Raw genomic sequence first — 19,029 nt, 5'->3', positions numbered from 1 at the left:
CTGAGGTTAACGGTAATAGTTAGTAGAGGGGGCGCTGTAGGTTAGCTGTGGCATAGGGGCTAGCCCCCTGCACCCCTCTATGCATTGTAAAGGCGTTAGATAAGTGGCAATAAGTCGCAAGATGACTTGGTCCAATTAGCTAGCTGAACTTAGTATCCGTCTTAATTGACCGGGATATGTGAGAATAAGGCCGGTAGATGGCGAGCGCGAGTTTTGAAACATTCAGAGTAGTGGAGGGTGGTAGGGAATTTGAGCTATGTTCAACGTTCTTCTTACATTAATCCGTTTTTGGTGTCACAGACTTTTTAGATTATGGTCTCTCTGTGTGTATGTTTGTTTATGGAGGTTGGATAGACGAAAATAACTTTTTAGCTAGGTGTAGTAAGACCTTAATGTACCCCAACCTGTGGGCCATCTCGGATATTACCTTAGCGAGTTAGGAAACATGAATACTGCACTAAATTAGCAGCTGCACATAAGAACCTAACACGCCCTCCCCACCCCGAACCACACGTAGCTAATACGTAAATTTAATTTACGTTTGTTTTTTTAATTGACCTTACGTTTCTGAAATGTTTTACAGTAAATGGTGCAGGATTAGCTATGGCTACTATGGACATCATCAAACTTCATGGTGGAAGTCCAGCTAACTTCCTCGACGTTGGTGGTGGAGCCACTGCCGAACAAGTTACCGCCGCTTTCAAGCTGATTACTTCATCCCCTAAAGTTCAAGCCATTCTTGTCAACATTTTTGGAGGCATTATGAGATGCGACATTATCGCCGAAGGAATCATAATGGCTGCGGAAACTTTGGAGTTGAAAATACCAATTGTCTGCAGGTTGCAAGGTCAGTTAGGTTCTAATTTCCGTCTCTAATATTTAAATTAAAGGGAAAAGTTCAGGTAACGTAACTGATTATACCTTAAAAGAACGGCCTTAAAGGAAAAATATGAAAGGAATTAAATATTAAAAAATGAATAAATGATCTCTTATTACAATATGATAATTAGCATTTAATTAGTCTTAAAAACTATCAAGGACTACTAGTATAGCATAGCATAGTATAGTATAGTATAGCATAGTATAGTATAGTATATCATAGCATAGTATAGTATATCATAGCATAGCATAGCATAGTATAGCATAGTATAGCATAGTATAGTATAGTATAGCATAGTATAGTATAGTATATCATAGTATATCATAGCATAGCATAGTATAGCATAGTATAGCATAGTATAGTATAGTATAGCATAGTATAGTATAGTATATCATAGCATAGCATAGTATAGCATAGTATAGCATAGTATAGTATAGCATAGCATAGTATAGTATAGTATATCATAGCATAGCATAGTATAGCATAGTATAGCATAGTATAGTATAGTATAGCATAGTATAGTATAGTATAGCATAGTATAGCATAGCATAGCATAGCATAGCATAGTATAATATAGTATAGCATAGCATAGCATAGTATAGCATAGCATAGCATAGCATAGTATAGCATAGCATAGCATAGCATAGCATAGTATAATATAGTATAGCATAGTATAGCATAGTATAGCATAGCATAGTATAATATAGTATAGCATAGTATAGCATAGTATAGCATAGTATAGCATAGTATAGCATAGTATAGCATAGTATAGCATAGTATAGCATAGTATAGTATAGTATTGTATAGCATAGAATAGCATAGCATAGTATAGCATAGCATAGCATAGCATAGTATAATATAGCATAGTATAGCATAGTATAGTATAGCATAGTATAGCATAGTATAGCATAGTATAGTATAGCATAGCATAGTATAGCATAGTATAGCATAGCATAGCATAGCATAGTATAGTATAGCATAGCATAGCATAGCATAGCATAGCATAGTATAGCGTAGTATAGTATAGCGTAGTATAGTATAGCGTAGTATAGTATAGCGTAGTATAGTATAGCGTAGTATAGTATAGCGTAGTATAGTATAGCGTAGTATAGTATAGCGTAGTATAGTATAGCGTAGTATAGTATAGCGTAGTATAGTATAGCGTAGTATAGTATAGCGTAGTATAGTATAGCGTAGTATAGTATAGCGTAGTATAGTATAGCGTAGTATAGTATAGCGTAGTATAGTATAGCGTAGTATAGTATAGCGTAGTATAGTATAGCGTAGTATAGTATAGCGTAGTATAGTATAGCGTAGTATAGTATAGCGTAGTATAGTATAGCGTAGTATAGCATAGCGTAGTATAGCATAGCGTAGTATAGCATAGCATAGCATAGTATAGCATAGCATAGCATAGCATAGCATAGCATAGTATAGCATAGCATAGCATAGCATAGTATAGCATAGCATAGTATAGCATAGTATAGTATAGCATAGTATAGCATAGTATAATATAGTATAGCATAGCATAGTATAGTATAGCATAGTATAGTATAGCATATAATAGCATAGTATAGTATAGTAGAGCATAGTATAGCATAGTATAGTATAGCGTAGCATAGCATAGCATAGCAGTGGCGTCTGCTAAATCGAACCTCTTACCCCTAAAGGGATTGGTTGAATTCTCACAGGCTGAGATAGGTAAGAGGTTCAATATAGCAGACGCCACTAAGCCAATTTCAGATGGCGCAATAGTCCTTGATAGTTTTAAGACTAATTAAATGTACTAATTATCATATTGTAATAAGAGATCATTTATTTAATTTTGAATAATTTTAATAATCTCAATTGTGGAATTTCTTTAAGGAACCCAAGTTGAAGACGCAAAGGCCTTGATTGCCACCAGTAAACTAAGAATTCTTGCGTGTGATAATTTAGATGAAGCCGCTAATATGGTAAGCAATAATATGATACTTATAACTCAGTAGGATGTAAAAAGTAAAATCAAGAACCTCATGTCACTGTTAGTTGGTTGGGGTTTGAAAAATTGGGTGGTGTGCGAATAATCGTGAAGTTCGAGTACTGAGCCGAGTACTTGACTCTATACTCGAGCATGGATAAAGAATGCGCGTGCGGAAATTTGTTTTCACTCTACAGGATCGGCAACTCCCTATCTTCTCGGACGACAGAATATTCTGTATATACTCTGTTACAACATCGGTTGTCAGTACGCGCAAAACTATGTCTCTATGTAACGTAGCTTTGTACGTGCTGTCAAGAGACCAAAAACTTCAGGACCTTCAGGATTTAAACTATCCGCGAGTTTTTTTAGCTCGAGTGCACGGACCTCTAGGCCTTAGTTTCAAATACATGTAGTAGGCTGTAGTCAATTTCACACGTATTTGAAACTAAGGCCTAGAGGTCCGTGCATGCACTCGAGCCAAAAAACTCGCGGATATTTTAAATCCTGAAGATCCTGAAGTTTATCGTCTCTTGTCAGCACGCGCAAGGCTACGTTACATAGAGAAACAGCTTTGCGCGTGCTGACAAGCGATGTTGTAGCAGAGTATATACAGAATAAGCTGTCGTCCGAGATAGGGAGTTGCCGATCCTATAGCGTGAAAACAAATTTCCTCACGCGCATTCTTTATCCATGCTCGAGCCGAGTACTTGACTCTATACTCGAGCCGAGTACTCAACTCGATAATTGGTAAAAACATATTGAAATACTGGAGAAAGGTTCGAGTAGCTTTTTAACTTCTTAAATACTCGACTTATGCTCGGATCGAAGGCTTATAACTTTAGCAGACGATGTGATCATGAGCAGTTATTTTGAAAATAACCTCTATAATGTTTAATTGTTCACTAACAATCATTTAAACTTGTTAGATATTTGATAATTGCATGAACATCTTAGTTATTTACTCGATTAATACTCGACAAGTAAATATTTGAGGCTCGATAAATAGTAATACTTGAATCCAAGGCTTATAACTTTAGCAGACGATGTGCTCATGAGCATTTATTTTGAAAATAACCTTTTTTGTTCACTAACAATCTTTTAAACTTGTTAGATACTAGATAATTGAACATCTTCGTTATTTTTTAGAAATTTACTAGATTAACACTCCGTTAGTAATTATTTGGGACTCAAAGTCACTCAATAGATACTCAAAAAAACTAAATTTGTCCTAATCTAAATACTCCATGCTCGAAAGAGTTCTTGATACTCGGCTCAATACTCGATATGAAAAAATCTTTTTGATACTCGATCCGGAGCGGAGCCTCCGAGATATCTAGGCCCGTGGGTGTCGATTTTTACGTGGGGAAATATCCGGTTTCATAGAGGAAATATTTTTACCCTTTGTGGGTACGAGGTGGCGCTTTAATGACCGTTGCGACCGGGGTCTTCCATAAATTATCGATGACATTTTAGGGGCCAATTATAAAACTTTTATGAAAGAGAAAGGTTTCACCTTTAAATTAACGTAACTTTTTAAGGGCTATTCACTTTTTATTGAATCTATTGGTTAGATTGTATGGACAAAAAAAGTAATTGTGAGATTTTAACATCGTTGTTTTTTTAGTATAAAAAACTTCTTGAAGTTGCTAATAGGCCTTTCTATAAATTATTTCGCGGGAGGGTACGAACGCCCTTCATCTCTGCTTTTTCCCCCGGCAACATTTTCTTTTCGCGGGAGGGAAGAATAGCCTTCGTCTCTGCTTTTTCCCCCGGCAACATACGGATTTTATGTAAAGGCCTATTCACAGTTTTCATATACCATTAGAGGAATTTTTACTCCTTCAAAACCTATAATTTTTTTAACCTTAACATTCTTATCCTTTACTTCTTTGGAATGATTGTTTAATAAAGGTCTTCGGAAATTTTCTTAAACGTTTTTTTTTTTACTATCCGCGACCTCGACTTCACCGCTCAGCGTCTATGCCTTGCCCTAATATTGTAGCAGTCGACGGGGTCATGAGGCTGAACTTGTTTATTTTACGGTGCTGAAAGCGCCACCAAGCGGGAAAACACGGCGAACTAAATTAGTCAAAAAAATATTCTCGCTTCGCTACATGCATGGGCCTAGATATCTCGGAGGCTCCGCTCGATCAGACTTGGCTCGAAACCGAAAAAACGGGACTTGCACACTGGTCTTCTTATCCTTATCCTTTTACCCAAGTGAAATCTAGGCCTAGGTTTTAATTTTGTTAACATTAATAACTTTTAATTTCTCTAAACAATTATTATTATTATTATTTCAGGTTGTAAGGTTGTCAACTATCGTTGGTTTAGCAAAATCAGCGGCGATTAATGTCAAATTTGAACTTCCCATCTAAATAAAAATATGTAGCTTTATTAGGCCTATATCCGTTAAATTCGTAATATGATCAGTTTTAATTTGCACAGGGACATATAATTTTTGTATAATTAACGCCTAAAATGTTTTAAAAACATTTATTGCAACAATTAAGCTTATTCCCTATCGCCGGAAGTTAGGCTTATCTCGGGATTTGTGGAGAGAAGTAACGGGAAAAAATTCCGTCTGTCGTCTGCTATAGAAGGTATTTTTTTTTGCCTTTGTAGCAGACGACAGACGCGTTTCTTTCCATTACTCCGGAAGTTAGGCTTATCTCGGGATTTGTTTAGGAGAGTAACGGGAAGAAATTCCGTCTGTCGTCTGCTACAGAAGGTATTTTTGGCCTTTTTAGCAGACGACAGACGCGTTTCTTTCCATTACTCCGGAAGTTAGGCTTATCTCGGGATTTGTGGAGATTAGTAACGGGAAGAAATTCCGTCTGTCGTCTGCTACAGAAGGTATTTTTGGCCTTTTTAGCAGACGACAGACGCGTTTCTTTCCATTACTCCGGAAGTTAGGCTTATCTCGGGATTTGTGGAGATTAGTAACGGGAAGAAATTCCGTCTGTCGTCTGCTACAGAAGGTATTTTTTTTCCCCCGTTTTAGCAGACGACAGACGCGTTTCTTTCCATTACTCCGGAAGTTAGGCTTATCTCGGGATTTGTGGAGATTAGTAACGGGAAGAAATTCCGTCTGTCGTCTGCTACAGAAGGTATTTTTGGCCTTTTTAGCAGACGACAGACGCGTTTCTTTCCATTACTCCGGAAGTTAGGCTTATCTCGGGATTTGTTTAGGAGAGTAACGGGAAGAAATTCCGTCTGTCGTCTGCTACAGAAGGTATTTTTGGCCTTTTTAGCAGACGACAGACGCGTTTCTTTCCATTACTCGCCTATATTATTCCCGAGATAAGCCTAAATTCCGGCCATAGGGAATAAAGTGGATTAAGCTTGAAAATTTTAGACCGTACATATTGAATACTCCTTGAAAAATAAATATTAATTTTATGTATATATCAAACTTTCTATGTTAATTTATGTTAGAATTATTAAATATTCCCAATAAAGTTCGTGAGATACATTAAATTCCTTAAGCTAAAATGAAAATTTTAGGAATGTTAGAAATTGGGTGTTGCTTCATTCAATGTATGATAAATAAATGCCAAATGTTTGAATTCTTTTATTAAAAACTTTGATTCTTTATTCGTAAATGACTTTGAAGAAGCCTGCATTACATTTATTTTGAAGGAAAAGTTCAGGTAACATAACTGATTATACCTTAAAAGAACCACCTTTTTCTAAATATAAAAGGAATTAAATATTAATCGAGGACTACTGCTCCAACCGCCATTGGTTTAGTGGCGTCTGCTAAATCGAACTTCTAACGCGCGTGATCGAGTGGGCTATGTCCTATCTTAACCTAGCCTTTCAGAATTCAACCAATCTAGTAGGGGTAAGAGGTTTGATTTAGCAGACGCCACTAAACCAATGGCGCAGTAGTCCTTGATTGTTCAATAGCGTTTTTTCTTTGGGGTGATCCGAGCGCTCCGAAAAAAAAAATCCTCTTTCATTTGAAAAAAAACGAGCTGCTCCGACTCTAGAGACGGAGCGACCAAAATGGAGCGCCTGATGACGTCAAAAAACCGCTCTGAAAAAACTTTTGTCTTTCATTGGGAGCAACTACATTCGATCCTCCGAGCTAGAGCGATGACGTATCACGAAAATATAGAGCAATCTCGGAGCGCTCTCGGGCGACCACAAAGGAAAACGTTATAAGACTTAAATGGCAATTATTTTGTAATAAGAGATCATTTATGTATTTACTAGCTGTTACCCGCGGCGTCGCACGCGTGTAATAAGAACTTCCATCAAAATGATATAAAGAATGGGTAGATTTTACTGATGACAAATATTATTAGCACCCTAGGAGCGAAGGCACTCAGCGTTGCCCGTCAGCCCGTCGGGACATTTTTTATTACTTTTCACGCGGACATTATTCCATAAAAAAGGGTTTTTAAGTTTGTGGCCGCCATTTAAAAAGAGGGCGACAAATCGAACCCGAAAGACCATTCAGAACGTCTGTAGGTTAAACGAAACCAGTGTACTAAATATTTGAGAAATCGGTTGAAACGCGCGGACTTTGTTGCATAGAGAAGATTTTTTACATTTCTGGGCGCCATTTTTTAAGATGGCGGCGGATTGGAAAAATCTTTCTTAGTACGCGCCTACTACTTATGAGTAACGATCCTGCAAATTTTCAGCCTTCTGGGGCAAACGGTTCGGGCGTGGCGGTGATTATTAGTCAGTCAGTCAGGACTTTGATTTATATAGATATAGATTAATAAATTGACTTAAGTCTTATCACTTAGCTTCAGGGTCGGCAAAAACCCGGAAAAACTAAATTCATGGTTACAAAGGGGTAAACTAGCGTGTTTTAAATGCATTTTTGGAGATGCTTGTTAATGTTATGTTAATAAAACAACGCTATTTTTAAATTAGAGATGGAAAATCAGAAGACCTGAATTTTCTCACGCTATAAAGTAGTGGCACTTGCACACAATTGTAGTAAATTTAAGTCATAATGATAACTGATAGTAATTTATATTAATTTAGCTTCAAGTTTCCTGAGTTTTTCGCGAATATTCAACGAATAATTAGTCAAATACTTTACATAGAAACTAGGAAACAACCTTAAGAAGTGGAGAAAATCACGGAATTTTTTTTTTTTTTTTTGCCACCCAAAATTGGTTTTTGCCACCCGGTTTTTCCACCCTTGGCAAAAACTTGCCAACCCTGCTTATCCTTGCCAAGCCAAAAAATAATTAACAGATATAAAATTTTAGTTCAATATTGAAACCGTGCAATTTCCACAAGATATTTTCATAACCAAAAGTAGGCTATATCAAGGATGATGGCGGGAGGAAGTTTAATCTGATAGAAATTGGCTTTCTAACTGTGGAACGACTCAAGTCCGGTGGAACAGTAGAAATAGGTGAGAAATACTCGGATAATTGGCGGGCGGTCTACGTACGTCAGACGAATCTGGAAGACCGCCCGCCATTTTTCCTTGTATTCCTCTCCCATTTTCTAGCGTCCCGCCAAACCTGAGTCGTTCCACAGTTAGAGGACCGATTTCTCTCAGAATACACTTCATCCCACCATCAACCTACCTACTACCTACGTGATCTACTAGGCCTACAAGAGCAGTATAAATCCCCGTATCACTTCATAGCTTAAAACTAACACCGCCGGAATAAGACTGACTGAAAATATGATGATTAATAGGCGCGTTTGGTCGTCACTGTCGTTGATTTCTTCATCTTCGATGTTAGTTTCCGAAGTGACGCATCTAGAGTCCGTCAACCAATAATGTAGTTCTAAAGCTTTATCGCACAAGCAAGCTGACGCCGCAAATCGAATTCTGCAAATATTATTTAAGTTTTTCATCATTCTGAATTTGTTCCGCTTCAGGTTTTAGGGTTACTTCAGAAATTTGCACATAATTGTACCACACTGAAGATTAATTTTCGAATTATTTCTTTTCGAAACTAAGCAAGTAAGACCTTCTACTATCAAAGCAATTATTAGATTGTTTTCATGACATTCTCAAAAGTTTATAAAACACATCAATTCGTTATCTGTATATCATACTTTTATAAGATACGTTCCATAATTATGACACTACATATACTTCGTAAGGCTAGACACTTACTGAGAGCTAGTCCGAGAAAGACAAGCGAGAATTGAGTACACTCGGTTTTGCAGTCCATCTTCCTATTTAGTCTGTATTAAACCCTTCACAGTGGCTCACCAGACGCGAGAATCCATGACGTTTCACCTACGTCACTTCATGACAAGCTCTCAGTAACCAGTGACAAACTTATGAAACCCTGCCCTGGACAAATGTTCACTTTAAAAAATAGTTGGGCCTGCTTAAAAATTAAATGTTTGGGGATCTACAGGCTCTCTGGCCACTCGATCAATTCATTAAAAAGCTTCCAAGGTTACCCATATTAAGTGGCTAGTGTCCAGTACATTTATTTATAGTGCTTGGGCTCTACTGGACACATGTCCAGTTTAAAACAAATCCTTATCTCACAGCCTGGTACACATTTTTGTCGCCGACTGAAGGGCTGTTAGGGCAAAGAAGAATAGAATTGCGAGCTCTTACATTCTATTGATGTTTTCCAACATGTCCCTGTTGATAGAATTATTTCTCTTGATTTGAAACGCCGCAGAAACCGTTGTTAAGGGAAATGGTGACATGTAAAACAATGGCCGGGCATCTTCTTTCGTTAGAGTTTCCTTGCAGTAGTCTTCCACATCATCGATTTCATCATTCCAGACGACATACACTCCCTTTCCCGTCGACACACTCGACATAAAATCTCTCATAACAGGTTTATTCTTTATACGTCTTCCGTGGATTTCCTTGCCTTCAATTCCAGGTATTGACTTCATTGAAAAAGATGTCAAAGATATATTTTTGAACATCCAGATTGCAAAATTAAAAATAGTGTAGCAAGTGAAATAATTGAAGGTAAAATTCTACTTCAAAGCCAAAAATAACCTATTAAATGGTATCATAAATTCACGAGAATGTTCGATAAGTGTGTCACTGGTTACTGAGAGCTTGTCATGAAGTGACCAAGGTGAAACGTCATAGATTCCGGTAAAGCTTCTAGAGACTTACTGAGAACTTGTTTTACAACACCAAGAGAATTGACTACACGCGGTTTTTTAGACCATCTTCCAATTAAGTCTGTACGAAGCCTTTGACAGCACCTCACCAGGCGTCGCTTTACGAGAATCTATGAACTACGACAAGCTCTCAGTAACCACTTTAAAACTTATGACACATATCTAATCAACTTATGATATTCGAGATTTACGAGAGGTATTGTGGGCCATAACCTGTCGGCGGCGTTTAGTTATTGGCTGACATTTTCTGTCGTCGAACGCGCTGCGCTCCCTAGCCCTGAGTCCCTGACAGTAAAACTCTCCCATAAAAGGGGGTGGTGACCTCGTAAGTTACGTATAGATGATGGCACTGGCCTAACTTCAAACTGACTCGTGTACATCAGGAATGTATGGAGGGGCTCTCGTTGTACCATTGATGGTGGAAACATAAGGCGAGTCCTTTTTTTTTTGAGAAGAGTAGCTCCTCCCTCTACGTCTGTTTAGCTGTCTACCAAAGGCGAAAAATGTCATGACTCGTTAAAAAAGTCATGGCAGAAGTGACCTTTTAGATTTTTTATAGTTAAATGCGCTGATTCGCCGCCGTTCGCGTTCATATTCGATTCTCTCAGCCTAGGCAGAGGACCTAGGGTAGAGGGTGGAGAGTTATAGCAAACAAGTTTTTTTGGCAGCCAATGAATGAATGAAAGTAATTTAAGTGGTAAATACAATTTTTACGTCACGCTATGACGTCACTGGCGTAAATTAAGCCACGCCAGTTGTTTCCGAGATCATTTCACGTCGATTAGGATTTGACCTTAGCCATTCCAACCCCTCCATACATTCCTGTGTACATACATTGACTCTGGGGACACTAGCTCAAAAACATTTCTTACTTTTAAGAATTCGATCAGAGCATCGGAATTGACAGATGCGTAGAATTTAAGGTCTTTTACACGCAATATGTCTTTCAAATTGTTAATGATAATTTTCTGGCCGATTAAAACATCAGCGGTGATAAATGACAACAAGGCAATGTTCGTCACGATTAAAGTAACAAACCAAATATTCAGTAAATGCTTGGATATTCCATGATTCAGTTTTACAACCCAACCTGCGGAGGTTAAGAAAAAGGTTTGAAGAGGGAATTGAAACGAATTCTTTGTTTAAAACTTACTTTTTTGTAACAGGGGAGCGAAATACATCCATAGGAATGATCCAAATTGATTCGACTTTTCGAACCATTTCGTCAAAGCGGCGAGAATCAAAATCGTCATGAATAACAATCCAAGGAACTGAATAATAATGTTTGAAATTACTCCATTGTGAACAGCTCTTACTAAACAATATCACGAAAATTGCGTTTAAATCCGCAAACATAAGTTTATAAGATATGCTGCATTCTAAGTACAAAACTTATTCACGTCAATCCCAAGGCTCTTTACTCCCACGTCTCGCGTTCGCTGAACCCCAGAGCTCATCTGTTGGTTGTCGACAACCCTGCTGGCGTTACGCTTCGGGACCCCGCTGAGATTGTTGAGGCCCTCCACGTTTATTTTCAGTCGGTCTTTAATCCGGAACCCCACGAGGAGGCGGTTTATCTCGGGGACTTTATGTCATGCGTCGCTTCTGACGAGACCGCGCTCCAAGTAGAAATGAAGCCCTCGGATTTTGGTTTGTCCTATTTGGAAGTTTGCCGCTACTTGCGACGTTTGCGGCTCGACAAATCTCCTGGCCCAGATGATCTTCATCCGCGGCTCTTGCGCGAGGGTGCCACGATTTTGGCTGCACCCCTCTTCCTGCTCGGTCACGAATTTTCAAGGCATTAGCTAGACCTGTTTACCATGTAAACAACTGGAGCTGTATGTCCGGGAAGCTCTTGTCTCCTTCCTAACAGCTCGGAATTTCTTTACGCCTGACCAACACGGTTTTTGGATGAAACGGTCGTGTTTCACAAACTTGTTGAGCACCCTTGAGAACGCCTCCCAATGCCTCGATTCGGGTGCCTCAGTCGACTTAATCTACCTTGATTTGCGCAAAGTATTTGACACGGTCCCGCATTCGTTGTTACTTCGGAAACTAGAATGGCTTGGCGTGCCCTTCACGATTGTGACCTGGATTGCGGCCTTTCTCCGCCATCGATTTCAGCGCGTAGCACTTCGGGGTGTTTACTCTTCGTGGTGTGAAGTGGCCAGTGGTGTGCTTCAGGGTTCAGTACTGGGGCCCACGCTCTTTATTGTTTACGTCAACGACCTCCCGCGTGCTATCCGACACTCATTTGTGAGCCTGTTTGCGGACGATTCCAAGGTTGGGCGGGGCATTCGCACGCCCGCTGACTCTCTCGCGCTGCAGCGGGATGTGGATGCTCTCGCGGTGTGGGCCAGCTCGAACGGCATGAGCTTCAACCCCACCAAATCCGTGGTCCTGCATTGCGGCAAAATAGCCCTCGCTTTCAGTATCGTTTGGCCGGTAGGCCTATTGAGGCTCAGTCTGTTGTGAGGGACCTCAGGGTTATGTTGGCTGGTGGTATGCTGGGGGATACCAATAGTAGAGTGACGGCGGCCCGTGGCTTCCGTGCTCTTTACATTTTAAAGCGCTCCTTTTCGCATTTTAGCGTCAGGTCATTTGGCGTCCTATATAAAACTTACATCCGTCCTCATCTTGACTACTGTTCAAGTATATGGTCTCCCCACCACGTCAGGGACATTGAGAATATTGATCGGGTCCAGCGCCGGGCCACAAAACTTGTTTCTGACCTACGAACTTTACCCTATCCGGAGCGCCTCAGAAGGCTGGGCCTTATGTCCCTAGCTGATAGGCGGCTGCGCCAAGACTTGGTGGAAACCTTCAAATTGGTCCATGGCCACTACGACGTGGATGCCACCGTATTCTTTACCGTTCGCTAGACTGGGAGGAGTTAGAGCTCGGCATTTTCGATCAATTATCCACAAATTGGTGGATAACCGATTATTTATAAACAAATTTGTGGATTATAATACGATTTAACATGTAAGTTCTGTGGATATGTTTTGAGTATTTATAAAGATAAAATAACGTGGATAATTGATAGATAATGCCGAGCTCTAGGAGGAGTGCTCCCACTCTTTCCAAGTTCCGCTGTACGTCCCTGCCTCGGCGTGTCTTTTCCACGCAACGGGTTATTAACCCGTGGAATGGTCTCCCTAGTGAGGTGAAGAGGAACTCGTCCATCCATGCGTTCAAGGCTCGGTTGGACAAATTCGTCCACTGATTCGCGTCATTGGTTTTTCCATTTGGTTTTTTTATCTCTTTCTTTAACTCGTTTGTTCTTTTCTTATTTATTATTATTATTACTTTTTCCTATTTGTATGTAACTGAGTCGGGCCACAATAAGCCTCTGGCTTTCTTTTTACCCGTCAATAAACATTATCATTATTATAGTATGCAGTGGCGTCGCTAGGCCTTTTTTGGGGGGGGGGGGCTATAGCCCCCCAAATCCCAAACTTAGCCCCCCCCAAAATAATCCGTAAACCCTACCAAAACATTGCTGTTAGCAACCTAAAATTCTGTAGTAATATTTAAAAAATTATAATGATCGATTCGTTAAGTTTCATCTCTGCAGAGATGAATTTCAATATCAAACAGTACAATTTTGAAGAAAAGAACAGATGGAGACAAGTAAAATGTTTCATGTTCTTTCGCAGGGAGTCCAAATAGTGTGGACTAAAAGCAAACCAAAACTAAAAATAAACTTAAAAAGAGTGAAAATCCTTCATAATCGGTTCCGTACTCTTTATCAATAAAAGGTTGTATATCTTTAAAATACGAATAATTTCACGTTGACACAAATTTACGGATAGTACACATTTTCCAATGAACCCATTATGCAATTTTTTTTAATAAGTTCTTATAATAACTAGTTTGCCCAGATTTAGCCCCCCAAATTTCAAACCCTAGCGACGCTACTGATAGTATGACACTACATACAGGGCGGAAGCATTCGCCGGCGTCCAGTCAAGATGCTGCTCCAAAAACATTGGTGTAATGCAGGAAAACGTTGTTAGAGATTTACAGGCGCTATTACAGAAATTAAATGAGTGGTTTCTGATGTGCTAGATGATCTTCCCCTAGCAGATCGAAGACTTGTCTGGTGCACCACCACATTTTGCACGCGTTTCACGCAATTGGGTTGACGCCAAATTCGGTCCTCGATGGATAGGTCGGGGTGGTCCAGTCGCTTGGCCACCCCGTTCGCCAGATTTAACGCCGCTGGATTTCCTCTTTTGGGGGTATATGTTCAAAGCATTGTGTATGCCACCGAACCAGTCACATTGGACAACCTCCGAGATCGAATCCAACAAGCTGCTGCCCTTGTTTCGCCCGATATGCTAGCTCGCGCAAGAGAAAACTGGGCAATACGCTGTCGCCAATGTGTGAATGTCGACGGACGGACTTTCGAACATTTACGTTAGAAACCGTTTGTTATTTCATTATGCACAATTAAAATGTCGGTGGCATACACTGCTTAGCTGTTTTCAGTCAAAGATTGCGACTTCTCTATTGATTTCTGTATAATAGCGCCTGTAAATCCCTTACCATTTTTAGCTGCATTGCACCAATGCTTTCGGAGCAGCATCTTGACTGCACGCCGTGAATGACTCTACGACGTTTTACCTACGTCACTTCAGGACAAGCTCTCAGTAAACAGTGACAAACTTATGGAACATATCTTATGAACTTATGCCGTAGTTAAATAATACAAAAATGTTGAAAATTCAAGTTATTGCAGTATGGGAATGGGAGTTTGAATTTATGTCTTTAGTTTTTGAGCTAGTTGAGAAGAAGTAAATTGAATGTGTGCTCACCCACGAAGGTATGGTGAAAATATTTTTAAGGAAGCTTCCCCGTTTCGTGGGAGATAGTTGCGAAAATATTATTGCTTTTGCGTAATACAGCTCTGCCGTTGATTCATATTTCTTTGACCGGTCGTACGAAATGACGTTAGGGAATCCTTTCAATTCCCACAACTTATAGGACTGTAATTTTTCATAACCACATAATATTATTAATAAGAAACTGAAAATAGAAGAGCACTCATGCGCTATCACTAAGCGTAAGGTCCATTTTAGCAACGACTTGCACGGAAAGGTAACAAACATTGCGTTTATATATCTTTGTTGAATTCAGGTTGTTACACCAAAAATATTTAATCTATTGCGGTTTTCTACTTGTTCTACAGCATGATATGATTTAAAAAAATATTCTACTGCTCAAACGTTGGTTTTGCTTATATTGATTCTGTGAAATGAATACATTAAAGGGATAAATTACTTACATTTTCAAATGTAACACTGCAAAAATGTTTTCAAAAAGTACACAATTAGAAAAAAAGTTTGGAAAATTTCTTGGTTGGCTTATCAGATCAGCAGGTTTCTATAGAAATATAATTTAATTTCGCAGAAAATAGCCTAACCATAAGTTTTACCATGGTTTTACCAGGAGTTCATAATAACCCCCCTTCGGGGAGGAAGTACGAAACTGGTTAAAAAGCCCGTAACAACAAAGTTTCGCCGTAAAGCTCAGCGGATTTATACACCGCTTAACTCCCAAAGAAATAGTTACCCCAATGTTTAGCGCCCACGCGCATTAACTTACACACTTCCGGTTTAGCACTATTTTTATCTTGTGATTTTGGGAGCGAAAATGGCTCACGTCTGCTTCTGTCGGAACGGTGCAAATTAAGCCTTGGCTAAGAAGTTGGCTTTTAGTCGGGGTTTCTAGTTTTCTACAAAACATTTAAACGATCGTCAATGATGTTTTGTTATGTGTGAGTGAGAATTCCGTGGTTAAATTAAAACGGTATGGACAAATTGATTCCCAGTATCTTTAATATAAGAATTCCATCGTGTTTCTACGTCCACATACTCGCCATTTTTCTTAACGATGGAGATCCCAGCCAAGTTTTGGAACGAAAACCAAGGAGAATAGATACTACTACAATCTACTGTAAAGTTGTATGTCCATCAACAGTCTAGTCCTTTATATGCGCAACGACGAAATCTTGTTGTTCGCGATTTTTACCATTAGCTCTATGGCAAGTTTCGTACTTCCCCCCGAAGGGGGGTTATTATGAACTCCTGGTTTTACCCATGAGGAAAACCAAAATATCTCTTGAATTTTTGACGCCCCGATCTCTTGGAAGCGCTGACGTAAAAGAAAGGGGAAGAGGCGTTTCACCAAATAGCCATAAATGGGTACTTAAAGAGGATGATTGGCTTATGGTACTACTCGCAAATGTTGCAGTGGGAAACCAAAGATCTTCATAAATTAAATGTTTTGGAACCGAATTAGGGTCAAAGATAAGAGTGTACGACATGTATTTGAATATAAGGCTTATTTAGTTTAGTTTAGTAAGTGCGAATTGTTAATCGTAAATGGTAATAATTTTACGCAAATGGTTATACAGGGTGTTTCTGAAAAGTCCATCACAAATTAAGGGGCGTGTTTATGGGACCAAACTGAGCGGAAAGTACCAAAGAACATGGGGTGTACAACATTTTGTTACGGTGATATGGCCTTCCAAACATTCGCCCCTAAAACAAGGAAATATCCAAAAATGAGGAGTAACACTTAAGACCGACTAACCAGCTTGTTTAAAATTACTAGACAATTTCAATAGCCTTTAATCGAACAATTGATTTCTACCTTTACTAATCAGAAGCGTATAAATGAGTAGAAGTATGCCTACGGTGGTAATGTAAAATTAATCCCAAGTGACATGATGTTTCAAGATCTTCCCAGCACCAAGTAAAATGGTTCTGATTGAAGGGACTTTTATTAGCACAGCGTAAACAACGTTATTTTCAGGAATTAGTCCAAATGTCCACGGGCGGCATTACAAAAACGAGGCAGTCTTTCGAATGATACTTGGACATGTTGGAAGATCCCTGGCTTGTTCCTGTTATCTCAAACCGTAAAAAGCTACGCAAATCTTCATCATCACGGACAACACTCTTGTACGTTAGGTATGACCTTGAGAAAACCTAAAAGGACATCTCGAATGTATTTGAAAAACCCATCTCCAATTAAGGGGCTTGTTGTTTGTTTCCAACAGAGTAAACTCGCCCAGAGAACAATTACAATGCAGAGCCACGTTTCGGCGTTAATGGCCCACAAAGGTGGTCCCAAAAACAAGAACAAACTTTCATTTGTTTCGTTCAGTAAGTGTTTCATGTGTCATAGATAAAACGCCATGATTAATGCACGAAGAAAATGAATTTATTGACAAGTTTTAACATTTAATTGCAACTAGTTACAAAAATTGTTCAAAGTGTTCACCACCCGCGTTAAGGCACACATTAGCACGTCTTACAAATGATTCCCTTACACGTTGAAAAATGCCTGGAGTTTCGCGAATTGTTTGACAGCCGTGAATTATTCGTCGACGTAGCTCTTCAACATCGGGCACTTCAGTCTGATAAACTAAGTCTTTCAGGTGGCCCCAAAGAAAGAAATCACAAGGGTTCAGATCGGGTGATCGAGCAGGCCACTCCACAGGTCCACCTCGACCTAACCACCGCAAAGGGAAGGTCGCGTTAAGATAATTTCGGACCGCGATGCTGAAATGTGGTGGTGCACCATCGTGCATGAACCACATTCTGTTTACCAAACCTAAGGGTACGTCTTCGAGTAGTTCCGGTAAATCGTCCCGTAAGAACTGCAAGTAAGCCACACCGTTTAACCTGGGCTCTAGGAAATTTGGCCCAATTAAATTGTCACCCACAATACCACACCATACGTTTAAACTGAATTGTACTTGGTGACTTCTAACGCAAGTTGCGTGGGGGTTTAGCTGGGACCATTGATGTTTATTATGTAAGTTAATAATACCATCCCGTGAAAAGTTAGCTTCGTCAGTAACCAACAAATCCCGTGGGAAATCGATATCGTTTACTTTAGCCAGAAACCACTGACAAAACGCCGTGCGTCGTGGGTAGTCCGCTGGATTCAAACCTTGAACTTTTTGAACATGGAAAGGATGAAACCGGTGGCTTCTGAGGATTTTCCACACGAGCGTGTGGTTTACGCCTAATCGGCGACCAACTTGGCGGGTACTTGATTCAGGCTCGTCCTCGAAAATGGTGAGAACTTCGTCTTCTACGGCCTCTGGGATGGCTCTCGCTCTAGGTTGAGGTCCAGCCGGTTGGATTCGTCCATCTTGCCTCAAACGTCTGTCCACAGCCTCGAACGTCAGTCGATTTGGTAGTCGCCTCTGCGGAAATCTTTCCTGATACAAGCGTACAGCTGCAGCGGCATTCCCCTCGGCTAGTCCATACATTAGGTGCATATCCGCATATTCGGCATTTGTGAAGAAAGGCATTGTAACAGACTTCGTTGAATTATGAGTTTAATAAAACAAACACATGTACGTGAAACCTCTTTTATTCCTTTCTTAAAAAACATAGTGCTCTGTTTTAGTGCTCTGTTTTTTAAGAGTAGGCGAAGTTCTCACTATTTTCGAGGACGATCCAAAAACAAGCAGCCGCCAATTGGTTTGCTGATTAAGAAAAAACCACACGCAACTTGTGTTAGAATTCACAAAGTACAATTCAGTTTAAACGTGTGGTGTGGTATTGTGGGTGACAATTTAATTGGGCCATATTTCCTAGAGCCCAGGTTAAACGGTGTGGCTTACTTGTAGTTCTTACGGGACGATTTACCAGAACTACTCGAAGACGTACCCTTAGGTTTAATAAACAGAATGTGGTTCATGCACGATGGTGCACCACCACATTTCAGCATCGCGGTCCGAAAACTTGTCAATAACATTTTCTTTGTGCATTAATCATGGCGTTTTATCTATGACACATGAAACACTTACTGAACGAAACAAATTAAAGTTTGTTCTTGTTTTTGGGACCACCTTTGTGGGCCATTAACGCCGAAACGTGGCTCTGCATTGTAATTGTTCTCTGGGCGAGTTTACTCTGTTGGAAACAAACAACACGCCCCTTAATTGGAGATGGGTTTTTCAAATACATTCGAGATGTCCTTTTAGGTTTTCTCAAGGTCATACCTAACGTACAAGAGTGTTGTCCGTGATGATGAAGATTTGCGTAGCTTTTTACGGTTTGAG

The 19,029-nt window shown here is 39.7% G+C and overlaps 2 protein-coding genes across 2 annotated transcripts in view; one reads left to right on the top strand and one right to left on the bottom strand.

Annotated features, from left to right (window-relative positions):
- The window catches only part of LOC149647118 (succinate--CoA ligase [ADP-forming] subunit beta, mitochondrial-like), a 19,989-nt gene extending 13,562 nt beyond the window's left edge, over positions 1-6,427 (top strand). The window contains exons 8-10 of the mRNA XM_089849975.1: positions 584-847; positions 2,747-2,835; positions 5,147-6,427. Coding sequence (XP_089706101.1) covers positions 584-847; positions 2,747-2,835; positions 5,147-5,221 — 428 coding nt within the window. The 3' untranslated portion in view covers positions 5,222-6,427. The remainder of the gene's footprint in view (positions 1-583; positions 848-2,746; positions 2,836-5,146) is intronic.
- On the bottom strand, positions 6,413-19,029 carry LOC149647117 (uncharacterized). The gene is made up of 7 exons (XM_089849600.1): positions 18,970-19,029; positions 17,692-18,880; positions 14,759-14,929; positions 11,092-11,209; positions 10,811-11,028; positions 9,409-9,692; positions 6,413-8,658 (listed from the first exon to the last, which is right to left on the bottom strand). The coding sequence occupies exons 2-7, from the start codon at positions 18,271-18,273 to the stop codon at positions 8,433-8,435; spliced, it is 1,599 nt and encodes a 532-aa protein (XP_089705726.1). The 5' UTR covers positions 18,274-18,880; positions 18,970-19,029; the 3' UTR covers positions 6,413-8,432.

The sequence above is a fragment of the Phalangium opilio genome, unplaced genomic scaffold (assembly GCF_054372755.1).
Source record: "Phalangium opilio isolate 3A_F unplaced genomic scaffold, DU_Popi_V2 ptg000089l_1, whole genome shotgun sequence".
Taxonomy (NCBI): Eukaryota; Metazoa; Arthropoda; class Arachnida; order Opiliones; family Phalangiidae; genus Phalangium; species Phalangium opilio.
The sequence above is the reverse complement of the archived record's forward strand: the minus strand, read 5'-3'. Positions and strand labels throughout refer to the sequence as shown.